This window comes from Camelus bactrianus, chromosome 14, assembly GCF_048773025.1.
Source record: "Camelus bactrianus isolate YW-2024 breed Bactrian camel chromosome 14, ASM4877302v1, whole genome shotgun sequence".
Classification (NCBI taxonomy): Eukaryota; Metazoa; Chordata; class Mammalia; order Artiodactyla; family Camelidae; genus Camelus; species Camelus bactrianus.
In genome coordinates this window covers 20,772,513-20,792,398 of record NC_133552.1, presented here as the reverse complement: position 1 = coordinate 20,792,398, position 19,886 = coordinate 20,772,513, and the positions used below count along the sequence as shown (strand labels likewise).

Sequence of the window (19,886 nt, the reverse complement as noted above, 5' to 3'; positions counted from 1 at the left end):
AGTACAACTAACTAGATTATTCAAATCAACAAACATTAGCTAATGCTAAGGTCACTGCCTACAGAACTCTTTCCTTAACCTCTTGGCCAGTGGGTACCATAGACAATTTCTTAAAAGTCTCCTCTTCCAGTCGTCTGTCTCTCCTGATTCCCTCCCACCTCTCCAACAATTTCTCTCTGTGGTCTTTTGGGTTGTACCATCTTCTTTTTGCAGCAATTCCTTAAATATTGATTTTCTAGCTTCTTCTGTTTTCTCTCACTACCTTTCTTTCTTGCTTTCCTGAGGGTGGAAAGGGGTTACAGTATAGGGCAGAGCAGGTTATGCCTACTGACACTGGGGCACCCAGCTGACAGGCGAGGGTGGGTTATGTGCAGAGTTGGGGACCCACACACCAGTGCTTGATGTGCTACTTCTGACCCTGCTCTGCCTAAATCCTCTCATCCATTCCATAGCTTCAACCACCAACTTTACACTCATTCTCAACAGCAAGTCTTTTCTCCTTGACTCTTGTCCCAGATTTCTGAGCAACTATTGAATTATCCTTGGCTACTTCCCAGTCTCCTTGAACTCAGCACATCCAAAACCTGGCTCATTACTTTCTCTTCAACTTTATCCTGTATTTCTTATTCCAATGAATAGCATCACTCTTGACCACCTGACCCTACCATCATCATCATCTCCTGCCCATCTCAATTGGCCCTTATCAAAAGCCAGTAACAACAAGTTTAAGCTATTCAGCCACCTAAAAGTCAACTGTATCTTTCCCTTCTTTGGTATGGCCCCAGCTTTCATCTAGGTTATCATCATCTCTGGCCTAGATTTTTACCAGCCAATGTGGTGTCTCTATCTTCAGTCTCTCCTTGAGTCAATGTGTTCTCCATGTTACTGACAGTCACTTACTTCTCTGTCCACAATCATGTCACTTTTGTTTTTCTCTTCCAAATTCTTTAAATGACTCCCAGTACCTTCGGAACAATGGTCACTCCTCACCTTTTTGATTTAGTCTTAGCCTTACTCTCCATCACTCTGCTACCATGTGTTCCAGTCACAGGCACGATGTAGAAGAATTTTCTCTTTACTCTTCTGTTTACTTTTCCAGCAGACACGGAGTGAGGAAAAATCTCTGACTTTCATCTAACACAAAGTTTCATTGACTCTAAATAGCCCTGCAGTATGTCCTCTCCACTCTGTCCCCACTATCACTGCCTTTGTTCAGATCCTTCATAACGCTTATATTGCAAGAGCCTCCTAACTATTGTCTCTCTGCCTTGGTTCCAACTGAAAGGCAACATTAAAGAACGAATGCAAAGTTAGCAAAAGTGGAAACGTGCTTAAAATCTTTCAATGGCTTCTTCACTTCTTCTGAATAGGTTCCAAATTCCTTAATTAGCAAGGCCCAGATAATCTGACCTTTTCTTAACTTATCAGTCGCATCTCTTGTCACTCTTCCATATTTGCAACCTCAGCTCTGGCCGTGACAATTAATTAGACATAGCTCCCTAAATGAGCTCCCTAAATGAGGTTACACACTCATGTAGCCAAGTCTCTGTAAATGCTAGTGTTTTTGCCCGAGACTCTCCCTCAGCTTTGCCTAGTAAACTCATTTCCATGATCATTCCAACCTTGGACCATCACCTCATCAATGTTACATAGTAATCTGTGCGTACTTCCATCACCCTGTGTAATAACCACATGTACTTGCTTGCTTTTTCCCCTTGACAGATCCAGGCAACTTGGGTCCTGGAACTGTGTGCGTGTGTGTGTATTTTAATCTGTGTATCCTAATACCTTACAACAAGGCATGACACATGGTAGATGTTTAAAAATTTTTTTCAGATCTATCTCATTAGGCTTAAGAGGCTATTGATCTCTCTTTTCCTCAAAATTCTCCTCCTTACTACTGCAAGTGTAATATTCCTTAATGACAGATGTAATGAAATAATTTTCCTGATTATGAACATTCAAAATCTTTTTCCTTCTTTCATTAATCCACTCAACACATATTTACTCAATAGTTAGTATGGGGCAGGCACTGTGTTACTTGCTAGAGATACAAAATTAAAATTTAAAAACAATCCAAGTCTTTATCATAGTGGTGTGGAAAACATGTTTTAAAAATCAATTACAACACAGTGTGGCAAGGGGGACCGCAGGGCATAGAACAAGATGGTACAGAAGCACATAAATACTCAAGTGGCACTGAAGACTGTTGTTTCAAAGGTGAAGTACAACATGAAAGGAAATAGTAATATATGCAACAAAGGTAAATTTAATCAAGCCACTGTTCCTAGAATCGGAACAGCTAAAATTTTTCATTAATGGTTAATTCATAGTGCTTTATGAAGAGAAGGTACGTTTGGAGACAGGCGACAGAAAATCCCCCAGGGCCACTCTGTAAAGTTCATAGCAGCCCTGCGGTCCTCAATGTCTATGTCACAAACACCATGGCAACAGACACAGTGTTAAAGGGCACAGTGGCCCTCCCTGCTAACTGAATTTCCTACATTCTTATATGCTGGAAAATCCAACTTTAGCAGTTTTTTGAATTGTCACTTATGACAGTTTCCTGATTCTTTTTTCTCTGTTCCTTTCCACTACATAAACAGAACGTGACACCATAAATGCTTGGAAATATTATATTTTCCTTATAATCATGTTTTTGTCTTTGGCAAGCAAGATGCTTTACTCCTGGTGTCTTGTAAGTAATCTTATTTTCTGTTCATTTGTCCACTGCTTGTATAAGAGCATTAATGCTCTGGAAGAAAAATAATCCTGACATTGGTTAATGGCCCACAGAATGAAGAATAAAAAGCAAATCTAGTTTATGCCTTTTGCAAGGTCATAGATAATAATTAATGTTGGAAGAGATTTCAAAAACATTTAATCAAGATTTTTACTGAGAAAGAAGAATTTGCCTATATATCTTTTATTATTAATATAATTAGGGATGTAAATTATGGTATAAACCATAATTATAGTTCAAATCACTGAGCAACAAATAGGACTGGGAAATGGCAGACAGAAATTCTTTAATTTATTTTACTTTGATTCTCAAATTCCTTAATATAGTGAAAATGGTAAGTTCTTCTAACATAATTTGTAGATGTAGGATTATTTACATGCAGATTGGTATTAGAGAAAAATTTAAGTATGGTTTTTATTATAAAATAAGTACATAACCACTTAACAGAAAATCTGGAAAAGAAAAAGTCCTCTTATACTATGGGTGATTTTCTCTGGGAAAAATTCTTTAAAAATTCTTATGAAGTGAACGTCTATAATAAAGCCTTCTATGTACACACTTATGTGACCAAGCAGGACTCTCTGGAGAACTCCTGGAACAGACCCTCCCCCTACACCATGTCCTCTGCCTGCCTCTTGTCTGTAGAAAAACTTTAGTCTCCTAGGCTGCCCCAAGTTCCAAAGAGTACATTTAGTCAGAGAAGTGAGAAAATGCAGAAAGAAACGAGTCAAAGCAAGACAAAATAATAATAGTGTAGCCATTAGACATAGTCAAGGACCTTTAGTTCCTCCTCAAGGGCTATAGATAACATTCTGAGCTATGTCCTTTGAGCTGTTTTGCTGATACTGAAACCCCCACCAGCTGGAAGAAGTTAACTGTGTGTTGCCCACAAGCACAAAGACCCCAGGCTGGCTGGAACCAGGAGGTTGATAATGCTGACTTCCAATTACCTCACCACCAACCAATCAGAAGAATGTCCATGAGCTGAACACACACTATAACCCCTCTCCCTCACCCTGTTTCTAAAAACCTTTCCCTGAAAACCTTTGGGGAGTTTGGGTTCAGCTACCTGAACTCCTTGCTTGGTGACCTGCAATAAACGCTGTATTTTCCTTCACCACAACCTGGTGTCAGTAGATTGGCTTTACTGCACGCAGGCAAGTGGATCCAAGTTTGGCTTGGTAACACTTATTTCTGTGTCTTAGTGGAAGTTCCATAATTATTGGTTTGTTTACAAGTGGGAAGTTATCTACCCTCCTTCCTTAAAAGAAAAATAAAGGAAATAATAGAAAAATATTAGGAATTTTCAGGAAGAGGAAAGGATGAGAGGAAAAGAATGTACAGGACACATCCCTCTTTGAATTACTTAAATGATTTTTAACTAACAGGAAAGCAAAAGAGAGGATGAGTATTAGTGCTATTTTCAAAAAAATTTTTATTTATTTATTATTGTATTTTTTTGGCTGGGGGGGAGGTAGTTAAGTTTATTTAAGTTTTATTTAGAGGAAGTAAGGAGGTACTGGGGATTGAACCCAGGACCTTGTACATGCTAAGCATGTGCTCTACCACTTTGAGCTATACCCTTCCCCCACTATTTTGTTTTCAATTTGATAATACAGTCATTTTATTTACTTAGAGTAAATACATTTACTTATAGTTATGTGTGCATATACAATTTATTACTCTAATTATTGCAGCAACTCTTCCAATCCTCAAGTATCTTTGGGAAGAAAATGCCTTAATGAAAGATGCTTCAACAACTAATTCTGCATCATCTGAATTGAACTTAGCAAATGACGAACACAAATATCAGCTTCACTTGAACTGGAGTCAACTACCACAATGTAAGAGGTAATTTAACTACAAATGCAAAGTGCTGATCTTACCTGGACGTTGTCATAGAACAGAACATCAGGCACTTTCATTTTCTCATGGGCATCATAGATCAGTGCACTAACAGCTCCAATTCTCAGAGACCCAGATGTTACTTCACCTAAACATTTCACACAGGACAGAGGATTACTTGTAGCACTGTCCTCCGAGAAGCCAAGTCCAGTCCGAACAGAACATAATACAGCATCATTAATATATTGTGGACTCATCAAGGAATTTTAATCTAACATCCGAAAGAAATAAGCTTGAGGGTGGTAATAAAACATCACAGCTCTACATAAAAAGCTAACAAGCTCTACAAAATGGCTTTGTCCCCTATTTGATTTATTTATTTATTTATTTATTTATTTATTTATTTATTTATTTATTTATTTATTTATTTATTGGCAGGGGGTAAATAATTAGATGTCGATTTATTTTTAGAGGAGGTACTAGGGATTGAACACAGGACCTCGTGCATGCTAAGCATTGCTCTACTACTTAAGCTATATCTTCCTCCTCCCCTATTTTCTTTAAATAGTTGGTCTAGAACAGAATATGAGCTCCCTGAAGCCATTAGCCAATTTATTAGGAAACTAATAAATTTCTTGAAGTCAGGGAATATATCTCACATGTAGTCCCTACAGTAAGGAGATACGCATGCTCACTATCTGACACATTCCAAGGCCAATAATAATAACATAATAGTAGTAGTCGTTGTAGTAATGGTGGTCACAACAGAAGCTATCATTTACTGATGACCTTCTACGTGCCAGACCTCAGCTTCAGCTCAGTGTTTTCTCATTAATTTCATGTAAATCTCTCAACAAGGAGACAAGAATTACGAGGAAGCTAAGAAGAACGTACATAGTAATCTGCTTAAAATCACCCAGCTAGTATGGGTAGAGTTAAAAATAGAATTTAGTATATAGTCTGATGTGCTTTCTGCCACATGAACTCCAAATTATATTCCATCCTGTGGAAATACCCGAGCAAGCAAACAGACAATTACATTGCCTTAAACAATTGGCCCATCTTTTTTTCTAATCCTACTTCAAATAAGAAAATTGCTATTTTTGTGCTAAAGCACTTTGAAAGACAAGGGGAGAAAGCAACATTTACGTCTATGGAGTACTGTAAACAATTTTGAGCTAAAAATAACTAAACTGTCACACTGTTTAATCACTGTGGAGTGCTACACACTTGCTAAAGCACAGCAGAGAGGACCTCTCCTTCCAATAGATCTTTGCCATTTTCCTTCTATTCACAAGTTCTATAGGGAAGGAAAACCATGAGCTGCTGGGCTGAGAATCTGCTATTTATTGACTACTTTCAGGTCTCTGAAACAGACCCAATATAAAACTGTAAAGGGAAAGACCAGGATTATGGCAGTGAATTTACTACAGCCTTGTATGTTGAGATGACACACATGATTTCAGGTTCAAACAGCATCTGATACCACCTACAGTTTAGTTTATGGAACATACTTATTTAGGAGATTTAGGGCTTTAGGCTAATTTAATTCACTCAGCTAATGTCTATTGCTAAAATTTCAAGCTAGAAAAGAAAAATGCACTCAGAGAACAGTGATGTTCCCCGGGAAAAAGCTGGCTAGCTATCTTCTAAGAAATCTCATAGGATGGCATTATTTTGGGAAATTGGTCAACATCTTTAGTATGGCAGACTCAAAACCTGATTTTATCATTACAACTGAGGGCAAACCTAACTCTCAGGAGAATATTAAAGACATATATTTTGATCTATACATAAATCCGGATATATAAAACCAGAATTGCAATATATCACATTGCAATGAAAACTATGACTTTCCTATAGACTATATGAGACATTGATTGCCATATCAGCATATTATTTGGAGGGAGACTTGCATGAAAAGCCAAATCCTCATTAGAAGGTTGTTTGGTGAACCTTGGCCTCAGAACAAAGAGAAATGAATTACATGAATTTTCCTTACAAGAGAGATGATTTTAAAGGTGAATGGGACCAGATGAGTCAAAAGTCTCTTCCTTAACCTAGGTTCCTTAGCTCCTACACAAGGCTCAGATGGAAATGGCTAACACTGGCCTGTTACCAAGACTAAACAATCTATAATTTGAATGATGCAGTCTTTCTTCAGATATGTTGAAGGATTCAATCAAGTAACATTATGAATCTCCCCAAGTCCCAGAGTTATTCTGTCTCTTTGTGTTGGCTCTGCATTATCTGTACCCAGATCCATCACAATGTTAAATTTATAATTTTACTCTAAAAATGTCATCTTATTCCCTTAATATCAAATTCTTGTCTCAGGGGAGCCCTAACTGTTAAAAACATCTAGTACAAAGAGAGCCACAATAAGTTCCGTTTAGAGAGTGATCACAAATGGGATATTTTGATAAGTTAGGTGATTAACCTCAAAAAATAGAGACCCTTTCATTGTGCTCTAAATGAAGAATAGGGTGCTTTAATAGGAAGATCTAAACCTCCCCCAAACTCAAACTATACTTATGGTTATCCAGAAGAAAAATATCACAAGAGACAGCACAGGTAGAAATGGAAGGAGTAAGAAGCCATGAAATGGTACTGTGAATATTATTTTAGTCCACATCAACCTAGAACAGTTTCCCAAACATGTCCTGTAGGACACTGATGGTCCTCAAAATGTAAATGTTGTGCAAAGAAAACAGAACTCTAGATCCTATGATGAAATACATTTGGAATAAAAGGTAAAACAAAATTACACATTTATCTGCAGTAGGAATTCTTTGAGCCTTTAATATATTCATGTCAATTAGAGGACCTGTATCTGGTATGGACTGAAATAAAGGAAATATTCTAAGATTTAACTTGTAAGTGGGTTTCAAACTTCTTTATTTAAATAAAAGATTTATTTCTTCAACCCAATACATATAACAAAGTGAGGAGAAACCAAAAACATTTTAATTGAAATTAAAATAATAAATAATACAAATGTTTCATCATTATTATTTCACTTAAGAAAGAAACAAATCAAACACTTACATTTGTAATCCTCTAATTCTCGTTCCAGGTTATTATCGGTACTTCTTTCTATTGCAGAATCTGCCAGATTTTTTTCTAACGCTGACCTTGCAAGACTTGGTAAAAACCTGGTGGGGTGGGAAGGATGCACTGATCAAGTCATAGCTCTCTGTGATTCGTAAACACCTTTTGACACTTAGACAGACAGACACATAGATATTCTCACTCTTACTAATTACAACCAAATAAGGATGATCAGTCTTGATCTGTGAAATCTAAATAATAAAATATTTTAGAATAAATATAAACTTTAGTATGTGTGAAGATGAAGTAGATGTTTGCTGAATCTCTTTTAATAAGGAAAACTCGTATGTAATTAGCAGTATTCTTTTATATACAACATTTTGCAGGACGAGAGTTAAAAAAACTTGCTTTTTAAAATGGATTCAGTATACCTCATAAATCTTGTTTATCATTTAACTGACTTTTCAAATTTTCTTAAATAGATAAAACCACCACACTTTAACCTGCTCCAAATTGGCAATCACAAAATCAAAGTAGTGGAGGTGGACTAATGAGGTTTTCTTTGTTTTCTAACACGAATTATTAGATGACTTTAAGATTATGCAGCTAGGTTTTCTCCTTCTATTTAAAAAATATACCTGCTTCTCTATTCTGTATGTATGTTGTCCAAACAGCAATCTGGTGAGGGACAGAGGTATTCTTCATTTACAGATAGATGGTGTGAACATCACGGGCTTAGAATGTGAAAGCAGTTTCCCACCCACACAAAGTTCTATCTGGAATTTATGATCACAAGTGAGTCTGTAGACATGCTTTTTAATCCACAGCTACCTGTGCTACATCACTATAAACTACTTCCATGTGCCATGATGTCCCAAATAAACATACTAAGAACACAGACTTCTAATTTAGGTTTTCCAGAGCTCTAAATCTTTGGTGGTGGTTCCCACAGCTTGAGCAGAAGCTCTAATAAATGAGATGTTGGTGTGAGCAAGAAGGCAAAAGGATGAGTGGGTAAACAACTGCTGGGTTTCCAGTTATTGTAACAATCCAAACCGCACATCTGAAGCCAACTCTCTCTCACCTCCTGCCTCATTTTGGTTTTATATAATTCTAGGCCAGTAGCTCATCAGTTCAGCATCAAGTCATTTACTGCTGTTCATCTCCGACCTTTCATCATAGTTCTAAGATTGTTGCCTTTTCAAAACCAAGCCTTATCTCTCAGACCCAATAACTGGGCTTTTATCTTGTTTCCTGAGCCCTTGTCTTGGCACCTTGCCCCACCCGCATCTCACCACTATCTCACGAACTAGAGTCTGGCCTGGTTACATTAGGCCCTGCAGCTGCATCTCCATTACTTCCTGTCAAACCACCTTGATTGACAATGACCACTTTCAATCTTAGACATCGTGTGCTATTCCCAGAACACCATGACATCTATATAGGTTGTCTGTCAACACATCCTCACATTGCTCCTGTACTGGAACACTTCTAGATTGCCCTCCAAAGCCTGTAGAGGACAGCAAATAAGGCATGTGTGCCTCCCATTCAATGGCAGTGACAGGCATTGTTTGCAATATGGTACCCTTCCATGCTGAGCTGGAACGTGCTTCAGAATTACTTTCAGCCTTACACTCAGACAGCACTACTAAATAATCAGAGGTAACATGGAATTTGAAATATATTTACCTCTAGAACCTACATTCTAAAAGATATTAGCCCACCTAACAGATGAGGAGAATGCAGCATATCAGGTGATATGAGGCCAGACCTTACTTTTTTCCCACATTTTAAGGGATGATTTAATTGCTTCCTTTCTCATTGTTCAGTAATATTTTCTAATTGTTTTTTTCTCTTCTTCTGTGGCCTTTGGTAAAAAGAAATGGATAAGTGAAAAAATATCATTCTATACCACCTTCCTATAACCAAAGCAATCACATATCCTGTTACAAAGTTTTCAAGTATATTTATCACTATTATGAGTGTTGTCATCTCTTAAAAATCATTATTATTATCTTCATTGACTACCAGCATAAAGCAATTAGAAAGTCTAGTCTTGTTATAAGAAAGTCTCTACTCTTGGTTATAGAAAACTGAAGAAAGATTCAATCACATTCTGGGAAACAGAAACAGAAGTAGTTACTGTAGGCAAACTCAAATAATTGTCTTTTTCACAGAAATGGGATAGGATCTAGAGATTAAGGAATAAAATAAGATTTTTTAGAATGGTAGCATAAGCTAGAAAAAGGAAAGGGGATGCCCTCAGATCACCACTTGGGAGGCTGGTAATAGCAGTAAGAGTGTGAGAAAAAGACTGAGGGGCTCAGTGGATATCAGGCAGCTGCTGATTTCTATTGAATATATAATTAATTTACACCTGATTTTAAATTTTATATTTATAAATAGTATTGGAATATTTATGTTAACATGGTCCACCCTATTTATAAATTTAATTTGTTAATATTTGTGAGTTATTAAATTTCTCAGCAATGTTTTGTTTGCTAATTGAGACTTCTGAAATATTTAAAAGGAAACATATATATAAAATTTATCAATAAATTTCAAATGTTTAAAGATATTTAATTTAGCTAAGCTTTATAAGTGGGACCAAACTTTTTTTGGAGGCCCATAAAAGTATTTAAGGTCTGCTAGACTTTACAGAGTAAGCTGAGTAGCAGAAAAATCTAAATCTAGATTTTTGAAATTATAGCTTTAAAAAACTGAACAGCAGTTTTTAAACCAAAGATAAATTGCTGAACAGACTTTCCTGCAAACAAAATCATTCTTCAGAAAAATGAAAAATTCACATCCACAAGAATCATTATAATAATTTAACATTGTGCGTTAATTCTACCAGGCTTGTAATTTTAAAAAATTAACTAGCTAGTAGTTTAAACAGTGGAAATTTTATATAAATATTATTCATTTTATGTGACAAGGGAATTTTGAAAAATATTATGGATAAACTAAGTTTTTGGAGAATGGAAAATCTGCTCAATTACCTCAATGTCAAAGGCAGTTAATCTTCATTTCTGATTAAATTCTTACAACTCTGCTTAAAATTTCTGTGCCAAAGGATCATCATTCCAAGATTTTCCAAAACTAAATAATTTAATGGAGTGCAAAACACTTGAATGGAGTAAAACTCTTATTATAGTGATTTCTAATTAACTCTTCTACGATAAAGCAATTTTTGGAATGCAGAACACCCGGTATCCTCCTCACCTTCTAAATTTTCGTCCTTTTGGCCTCTTAGGTTTCCAACTACCTAGAAATTAATTATGCATCTAGTCCCAAGTCTTGACGTACATATTACCGGCTATGAGAGGGGTTTACAGAGCCATTCCCTCGGATGAAGAAATGTTCCAGTCTGAATTCAACTGGCATAAACAAATAAACGAAAAATATTTTAAAAGTTAAATTAACAAGATTTTAAAAAGCCAAGCTAACATTGAATAAATTTAATGTTTAACAAGTTTAGGCTAGAGAACTTCTTTTGATTTTGTCTGCTTAATAGACTTAATAAATATAAATCATATTAATTTTTGTTTTAAAATTTTCTATGAAATTCAGTTTCTTTTTCACTACTTCAATATGGAATGAGGTCACTTAAAAAAAAAACTTTATGCACTGATTATTTTTTTTGTTCCTTCTTGTCATTGTGCTACCCTGAAGAGAAGGTTAGTAAAAAGGCTTTCTACTCTGTAGCCTTGCTAAAGTCAACATATGATGCATAAACAAGATAGCTATTTTACTATTTGCAAAGGGCTATGGGGTGGTAACAAAACAGAATTTTACTGTGGTCAGTTGACAACACTGGAGAAAACAGCTATTTGATTCAGTGAAATACGTGTATGAGCATGAAAAGATTTTTAGTTTTTAAATATTTTTAACATGAACTATTTCAAGCATACAGAAAATTACAGAGACTATTAGGCATTTTATTCATCTCTCTCCATTCCTGGAGGTAACTCTTACCCTGAAATTGGTATATATCTTTCTTTTCCGTATTTTTATTTTGCTGTATATTTGAGTAAAAAATATATTGCACTTCTGTTGTATTTAACATCTTCTATAAATGGCATCCTAAACCAAATCTCCCCTTGCAAACTGTTTTTTTCACTTGATATTAATTTGTCATGATCCATACCTGTTGACACATGTAGATCTACTTCATTTTAACTGATGTATAGCACTTCATTATATGAATATGTCAATGTATATATTCATTCCCTAATGATGGACTGACAGGCTATTTTCAATTTTCATTCTTACAAACAATGATGTAATAAACAGTCTTTCTACAGGCCTCCTTATTGCATACATATTAAGTCTACCTTTAAGGTGATACCAAGAAGTAGAACTGTTAATTCATAGAGTATTAATATATTAAGGGACAAAGATACTGCGAGATCAACTCCAACCTGATGGCCATCCCAACAGCATTAATGAAATTCCATTTCCTTCTGCTCATGAAAAATGTTAATTTTTATAGGTAAAAATTGTAAAAGTATAAAATGATAGCTGATTATTGTTTGAAATTTCATTTCCCTGATCAATAATAAAGTTGAGCATCTTTTCAAATGTTTGATGGTCATCTGAATTAACTTTTCTGTGAATATCTCTTAATCCTTTTCCCATTTAGGGGTGATGCTTTTAGCTCATTAATTTGGATACTTTATCATTCATGAATATCAATGCTTTTGTGATTATAAATCTTGTAAACATATCTTAGTTTGTGACTTATAACTTGTAGAGTGGTTTATAGTGTTTTTATTGTGTATCTTGATTTTATACTTTTGTATGGGACAAAGTAGATATTTTTTTATTTTTAACCATATATTGACAAGTCAAACCATTCCCATACTGATTTATAATGCTACCTCTAACATTTACTAAGTTCTCAGAAATATGTGGGTCTGTTTCAGGGCTCTGTAGTCTCTTCTAATAGCCTATTTATCTTTTCTTGCACAAATATCACACTTAAATTAAATCTAACTTTATAATGAATCATGATATCTGATAGAGAAAGTACAGCTGCTAAATCTTCCTCAAAATTTCTTTAGATATGATTGGCCTGTTATATTTCCATGCCAGTTTTAAGATCAGCTTGTCAAATTCACTATAACTGAGGGAGGCAGGGAACTAAGGACCCGAAACTCAGACTCATTAACTAGAGACTTTTTTAAAATCAAAAAGCCACCTTGAAGGAACAGAAAGATCTGATTAGTTATAATCTGTATGACCACATTGTGTAAGGGTCCCACTTGCTTGATCTAGCTTGACTACATTATTTTAGCCTGACCTACAGTGTTTGAGGGTCCCTAGTTACTTAACTTTGTTTTTGCAGAGTGTTTGTTCCACAGAGCAGAACAAGCTGGATAACTGATAAATATATATATATACATACACATATATAAATATATATATATATATATATATACTTATCAATTATATATTATATTTACTATTAATTTGGGGAAAACAAGCAGCTTGATAATACTTAATCTTCCCTTCCATGAACATTGTATAGTTTCTCATTTATTTAAGCCTTTTACAGCTTTCAATAAAGATTTATGCTTTTCTCCATAAAAGCCTTTTATGTCACTCATGACACTCATTAGATTTATTCTTAAGTGCTCAAAGCTTTCTACTATTAATTTGAATGGTATTATTTTTTAAAATTAGATTTCCCCATTGACTGTTACTGGAATATAGAAATATCACTGATTTGGATGCATAAGTAGTCTCACTGTACCCTACTTGTATATGTAGTTCACATGCAGTGTCTCTTGAATTTTTTATGTAGCCAATCACATAACCTTGGGATTAAAGTACAGAAAGCTGACATTCTTGTTTTGTTCCTAACCCTAAATGTGCCAAGTATTTTACCATAAGAATGTTTGCTATAAATTTTTAGTAGATATCCTTTATCAGATTAAAGAATTTCCCTTCTATTAATGGTTTACTAAGAATACTGTTTGCTTATTTTTGCTTTGATTTGTTTTTAAGTATGGCTGTTGGGTTTTATCAAATCTTTTTTAGTAATTTATTGAAATGATTTTTTTTCACACTAATATGTTAATATGGTAAATTTTAAAAAAGAATATTGAACTTTGTTAACACTCTTGAGATAATTCCAAATTGCATATGATTTAAATATATATATATGTATAGTTACATTTGGTTTGTTAGTATTTCTTTTATGATTTTCATATCTATTCCAAGAATTTGATTTATAATTTTCCTTTCATACATTATTTTTGTCTGGCTTAGTTATCAAGATTTGCTGTGTTTTCATTGTTTGTCTCTTCTCTAGAATGCTTTGGGTATGATTATTTCCTTCATTCCAAAGTATTATTTTCCCTTAGGATCTGAACTGGTGTATATTGTTTAGCGTTGACTATTTACTTCTGTTAACACATACCTATAACCAAGCTCTGACTAAGAAAACACTGGGTACATAATGAATCTATCACTCTGCACATATTTTCTTCAGTATTTGATCCTTAAAAATAGGGAACTGAAGCACTTTTTTCAAATTTTCATTTGGAAGTCTAATATTAATCTACTTAAAAAAGGAGAATCAATTTGATTATTTCTCATAATTATCAGTTATTCAAAGATTTACACTAAAGACAATGAAAATGAGCATCATTTTAGCCTCATTTCACAAGACAGAAAAATTCAAGTTGCAACACAAGGAGCTAGCTTTAACTACAAGAAAAATTGTTCACTAAACTGAAAATTTATAGAGGGCAGTTAGAGATTCTCCAAAGCTGAAAATAGACTTTTAATCTCTTTAATATATCAAGGAATGAATGGACGAAAGTCATAAGCACCATAAAAATAATTATCAGACCATAAGAAAAGAGTCTAAAAAAAAACCTCTGAGAAATGGATACTGTTATTATTCTTTTCTTATTATTCTTTTAGTACAGTTTCATGCAAGTATGAATTTGTAAGGAAATTCCATTAAGCCATTGTCTTATAATAATTTCCAAACAAGTATGAAAAATATTAGTGTAGACTGAAAAACATATTAGTTTTGTTAAATTTAGGCAATAAGACAGTAGTACCAAGCATGGAAAATCCCAACGCAAATTTGGAAGGTGCTAAGTATAATGCTTGAGAGACTTGTTCAGAAGACACATGAACCAGCATTCAAATATCACTTGTTTACTACTTTCACTTGTTTACTACTGTCTGACTTGAGTGACTTTAGAGTTTTCTCATCTATAAAAACCTCTTTAATTTCTTGTTATGCCTAAGGAAGATTACATATATTCTAAAGACTGAACACAAGGTTGAAACAGCTACATATTCAGACCGGTATTTTTTCCAGACCTCTGAGTACAGACTATCAAACTTACATTACTGTTTTAGCAAAGACCCAGAAACTTGAATTCAGCGCCAGAACAGAATACGGTACCTGGAAAGGCAGGCTTTGGTGACAGCACTGTGAAGGTTTTCATTAGGGTGCTGTGACAGCCGACGAGAAATCCTCAACAGCTGTCTGGTAGAAAGTGATGCTGCCAACGACTGTGCCTGTCAAACAGCAAAAACAGGCTGTTACAAGTCCTGTTTCAACTTGTTGAAAGTCCCTTTGGATGGGTATCAGAATAGAATTCTTTATTCCAGAAGGACAAGGCCAAACTTAAAACAAATAAGTACTGTTAATGAATTACAAATAAAACAAACAGAAACCGATTTACACTTAAAACATCCTTAAAGACAGTTTTAAAAAAAATCATAGAAACATGTCTATTAATTAAATTCAATTAAAGTTCTGTGTATACATTTTTTTTGGGGGGGGAGGGTCGTGAAGGTGGATGGAGGAAAGATATTGCATGAGTCCTTGTGTATAATTAACTATTTGTTCATTCTTTTTCCTGTTTACACAAAGCCAAATTGTTAAGATAGCGAGAAAATGCTTAGGGCTTTAAGTAAATTTATGTCTTCTGAAACAGAAAAAAGAAGTTGTGGACAATTTAAGCTGCTGACCACAGAGATGTCCACCAGTTGTCACTTGGGTGGCAGTTTACAGTATGGAATCCTTCCCCTACACTATAAGAATAATTTCACTTTGTGTTCTTAATCTTCCCCAAATCCCATTAATAGAACTCAGGACATGGTAAGTACCAATAAATATTTGTTGACTTGAGTATGAAATTATCTTAGTAGGCAGCATAATGCAATTGTAAAGTTTATAAGCTCCCGAGTCAGACAAACCAGCCTTCCATTGATTAGCTGTGTGTCCTTGGCAAATTATTTAATCTCTTCAAGCCCTGGCTTCCTCATCTTTAAAATGGCAATAATAATGCCTTCACTCACCTAATTCCTAACTTGGCAACATTAGAAGATAGTGACTTTCACTGAAAAACGAGAGAAGAGAAGAACTTTTGAAATAACCAGCCCATTGGGAGGGCAGAAGAGGCCAGGGTGAAATGTCACAGAGTGTGAAAGGGCAGTAAAGTGGCCCGAGCACCGGAGGAAATGGAGACGGGGACATTATGAAATTAACAAAGGGTTGGGAACGGATGGTGGGAGGATGTCAAAGCTACACTGCATACTTGCTCCTCTTAACACTTCACTTAAGGTCATCTCTGCATGTCCCAAGGAAGAAAAACATGAATTGATTTCTCCTTCCTCATGTATTTCACAGCTCCAAGAGATGCTGGTCTGCTGTCATTAGTGTTATATTTCAGCTACAACACGGGCTAAAGAGTCCTTTGGGGACTAGGTTAGGAGCAGGAACACCATTTATGACATACCCTTTTTTCTACTGAAAAACACACTCTAAGTTTCAAAGAACTCATAAGCAAACATTTGGTTCATACTTTTTCAACAAATTTGCATTCTAGACATGGAGACAATATTTAAATATAAGAAAGCGCAAAATGCAATTCAAAATAGCATATAATTTAATGCCAAAATAAGTGGAGCACTTGACAACTGCTAGAGGGGCTTAAAATGTTCAAGTGGGCAGGAGGAATGCTATGAACAAAGGCATGAAAGCAACAGGAACAGAAATACATGCAGAATGTGAGGAAACCAGCCCAGCTTTATTAGAGGGTCCTGCTGGAAAGCTTGCTCCCAAATAACAAAGACCTGTGAGTCACCCTGTGAGGCGCTTGGCCTTTCTTCTAATGGCAATAGGATTTTGTTATGTGCAAAGTAGTGACATGATTTCAGAAAGACTAACTTGGCGGTAGTATGTAACGTAGTTGAAGGTCAGAGAGAACTGAGACAGGAAACAGAGAGCTACTTCAATTACCTGTCTATACAAAGATAAAGTCCTACAGTAAGGTTATTGCCAATAAGAATGGATCAAATAAATGTTTCAAAAGGCTTGGTAGCTGATGGATATGAGAAAGAAGGACGGATATGAGAAAGCAGGAAGGGTTGAAGATAAGATTGTTTCAGCCAGTATGACTGAAAGTATCAGAAATTAAATATGATTCAGCAATTCCCATCCTTAATGCTTGAGACCAAGAAACATTCCTATTTTAATCACGGAAAATGTTTGACAAATGACTCCAACCAAAGGATTCTTACGACAAGCGTCCTATTAAACTGTATGGTAACTTTCTAGGTTACAATATTCTAATCTCATTCTAAGCATGACTCTGAATTCAGCCTTCCCATTTCACTCCAATGATCAGTAAGGACTTCTCATGAATTTGAAAAGTATCAAATCAGCTGATAATATCACAATGCTTTGTAGTAATATCCAGTGTTAAATCATAAAGACATTATAGGCTGAGCATTTAAGTGCTGAAACAAGGGTTTGGCTATTTCTGCTCTCATGTTAACATCAATTAAAAACTGAGAATGTAATTTAATTTAAAAATCCTAATGTACTGAACATTTAAAATATCAAATTTCTAACTTCAGTTTTATCTAGCAAAAACAAAGGGTGAGGATGTGAGCACATTCTCTTAGTTGCCATGGTTATTCAGTTTAAAGAGCACACCTCAAGGGATTTTTTTTTGGATTAACATAATTAATAATAGCAACTCAGCTTAAAATTTGAAGAGTCTGATAAAAATTATTAAAAATAAATTTTCTTTTTTTCCTCTTAAAGAATCATTTCTTTTATGAAAATGTAATGTTCCCAGGGAGAGAAGACCCTAGGGATGATCTGTTAATAAGTTATTAATTAATTAATTAATCAATTTCATCAAACGTTTATTAAGTTTCTACTATATGCTGGGCAGGCACCAGGATGGGAAATGGGAATAAAAGAATGAACAACATCAGCTTCAGGGAGTTCAAATACTCATTGGTGAGACAAATAAACTGTGACAGAGCTGCAATACGTCAATGTCAGAAGCATATGCCAAGTGTCAAGAGAGCAGACTGGCAATAAAGTTTACTCCTGCTTTGGGGCGTGAGGGAGACCAGCCAGAACAGGGACCTGAGGGACAGTGGACAGGGAGAAAGCACGTTCCGGGCATCATCTTTCCAGAGCAGAGGCATTTGGAAATAGCAGGAAGGGAAGTGTGGGAGAACTGAGGGTGCTTCAAGAGAGACTGTAGGAAATGAAGCTGGAAGAGCAGCTTAAGGTCAGATGGAACTCCGTGGGCACACTGAGTAGGTCGTCTTTCAGTCAATAGGCCAAGAGGACCCATCCCTGGACAGTTGTAAAGAAGGGGAAGAACTCAGGAAGTGGATCTGGAAATGATCACTCCAGGGACAGCATACAAGGGTCATTCATTTATTTCTTTAACAGATATTTATTGAATATTCCATTACATAGGAGGTAAAGTTTCAGATGCTGGGGATAAAGCAGGGACTAAAACAAAAACCCCTGCCATCCTGGAACTAAACATCATTCAAAAGTCCACAAATGACAAATGCTGGAGAGGCTGTGGAGAAAAGGGAACCCTCCTACACTGCTGGTGGGAATGCAGTTTGGTACAGCCACTGTGGAAAACAGTATGGAGATTCCTCAAAAGACTAGAAACAGACTTACCATATGACCCAGGAATCCCGCTCCTGGGCTTATATCCAGAAGGAACCCTACTTCAGGATGACACCTGCACCCCAATGCTCATAGCAGCACTATTGACAATAGCCAAGACATGGAAACAGCCTAAATGTCCATCAACAGGTGACTGGATAAAGAAGAGTGGTATATTTATACAATGGAATACTACTCAGCCATAAAAACTGACAACATAACACCATTTGCAGCAACATGGATGCTCCTGGAGAATGTCATTCTAAATGAAGTAAGCCAGAAAGAGAAAGAAAAATACCATATGAGATCGCTCATATGTGGAATCTAAAAAAAAAAAAAAGCATAAATATAGAACAGAAATAGACTCATAGACATAAAATACAGACCTGTGGTTGCCAAGGCGTCGGGGGTGGGGAGAGAGACTGGGATTTCAAAATTGTAGAATAGATAAACAAGATTATACTGTATAGCACAGGGAAATATATACAAGGTCTTATGGTAGCTCACAGAGAAAGGAATGTGACAATGAATATATATACATGTTCATGTGTAACTGAAAAATTGTGCTCTACACTGGAATTTGACACAACATTGTAAAATGATTATAAATCAATAAAAAATGTTTAAAAAAAAAAAAACCCTGTCATCCTGGAACTAAAGTCTGAGTGAGGGAAAATAGACAATAAAAAAATAAGTGAGTAAAACATATATTATGTCAAAGGGTGATAAGCATCATGAAGCTCTTTAAAGCAGAAAGAGAGAATGAAACAGGGAGGAAATGTGATGCTAGAGTGCTTCAGGAAGACCTCACTGAAAAGGTGACATCTGACCAAATCATGCGAGGGAGCAAATGTGCAGCTTCCTGGGCCGAGGAAACACCAAGTGGCAAGGGCTCTGAGGCAGACACTTGTGTGTTCAAGGATCAACAAAGAGAACGGTGTAGCTGAAAAAAATGAGTAAGGGGAAAGTAACTGGAGATGAGGTCCCAGAGGTACCTGGTCGCAGAGGAGGGCTGTGACAGCTGGAAAATGGTCCCTCCTAAGGATATCCACATCCTAATCCCTACAACCTGCGAATTTTGCCTCCTATGGTGAAGGGACTTTGCATATAACATCAGAGTAAAGAGTCTGAGATGTGGAGATCATCCTGGGTTATTTAGGTGGCCCGGTCACTAAACGAAGTCATATGTATCCTTGTAAAAGGGAGTCAGAGAGAGATTTAACCCAGAAACACAGAAGAGAAGGTGATATAAAGATGAAGGCAGAGACTGAAGCAATGAAG

The 19,886-nt window shown here is 35.7% G+C and overlaps 1 protein-coding gene across 3 annotated transcripts in view; it reads right to left on the bottom strand.

Moving 5' to 3' along the window:
- Positions 1 to 19,886, bottom strand: part of VWA8 (von Willebrand factor A domain containing 8) — a 297,774-nt gene that overhangs the window by 180,582 nt on the left and 97,306 nt on the right. For all 3 annotated transcript variants that reach the window (XM_074378241.1, XM_074378240.1, XM_074378239.1), the window contains exons 17-19: positions 15,072 to 15,187; positions 7,637 to 7,743; positions 4,630 to 4,736 (exon numbers count right to left, since the gene is read on the bottom strand). In XM_074378241.1, coding sequence (XP_074234342.1) covers positions 4,630 to 4,736; positions 7,637 to 7,743; positions 15,072 to 15,187 — 330 coding nt within the window. The remainder of the gene's footprint in view (positions 1 to 4,629; positions 4,737 to 7,636; positions 7,744 to 15,071; positions 15,188 to 19,886) is intronic.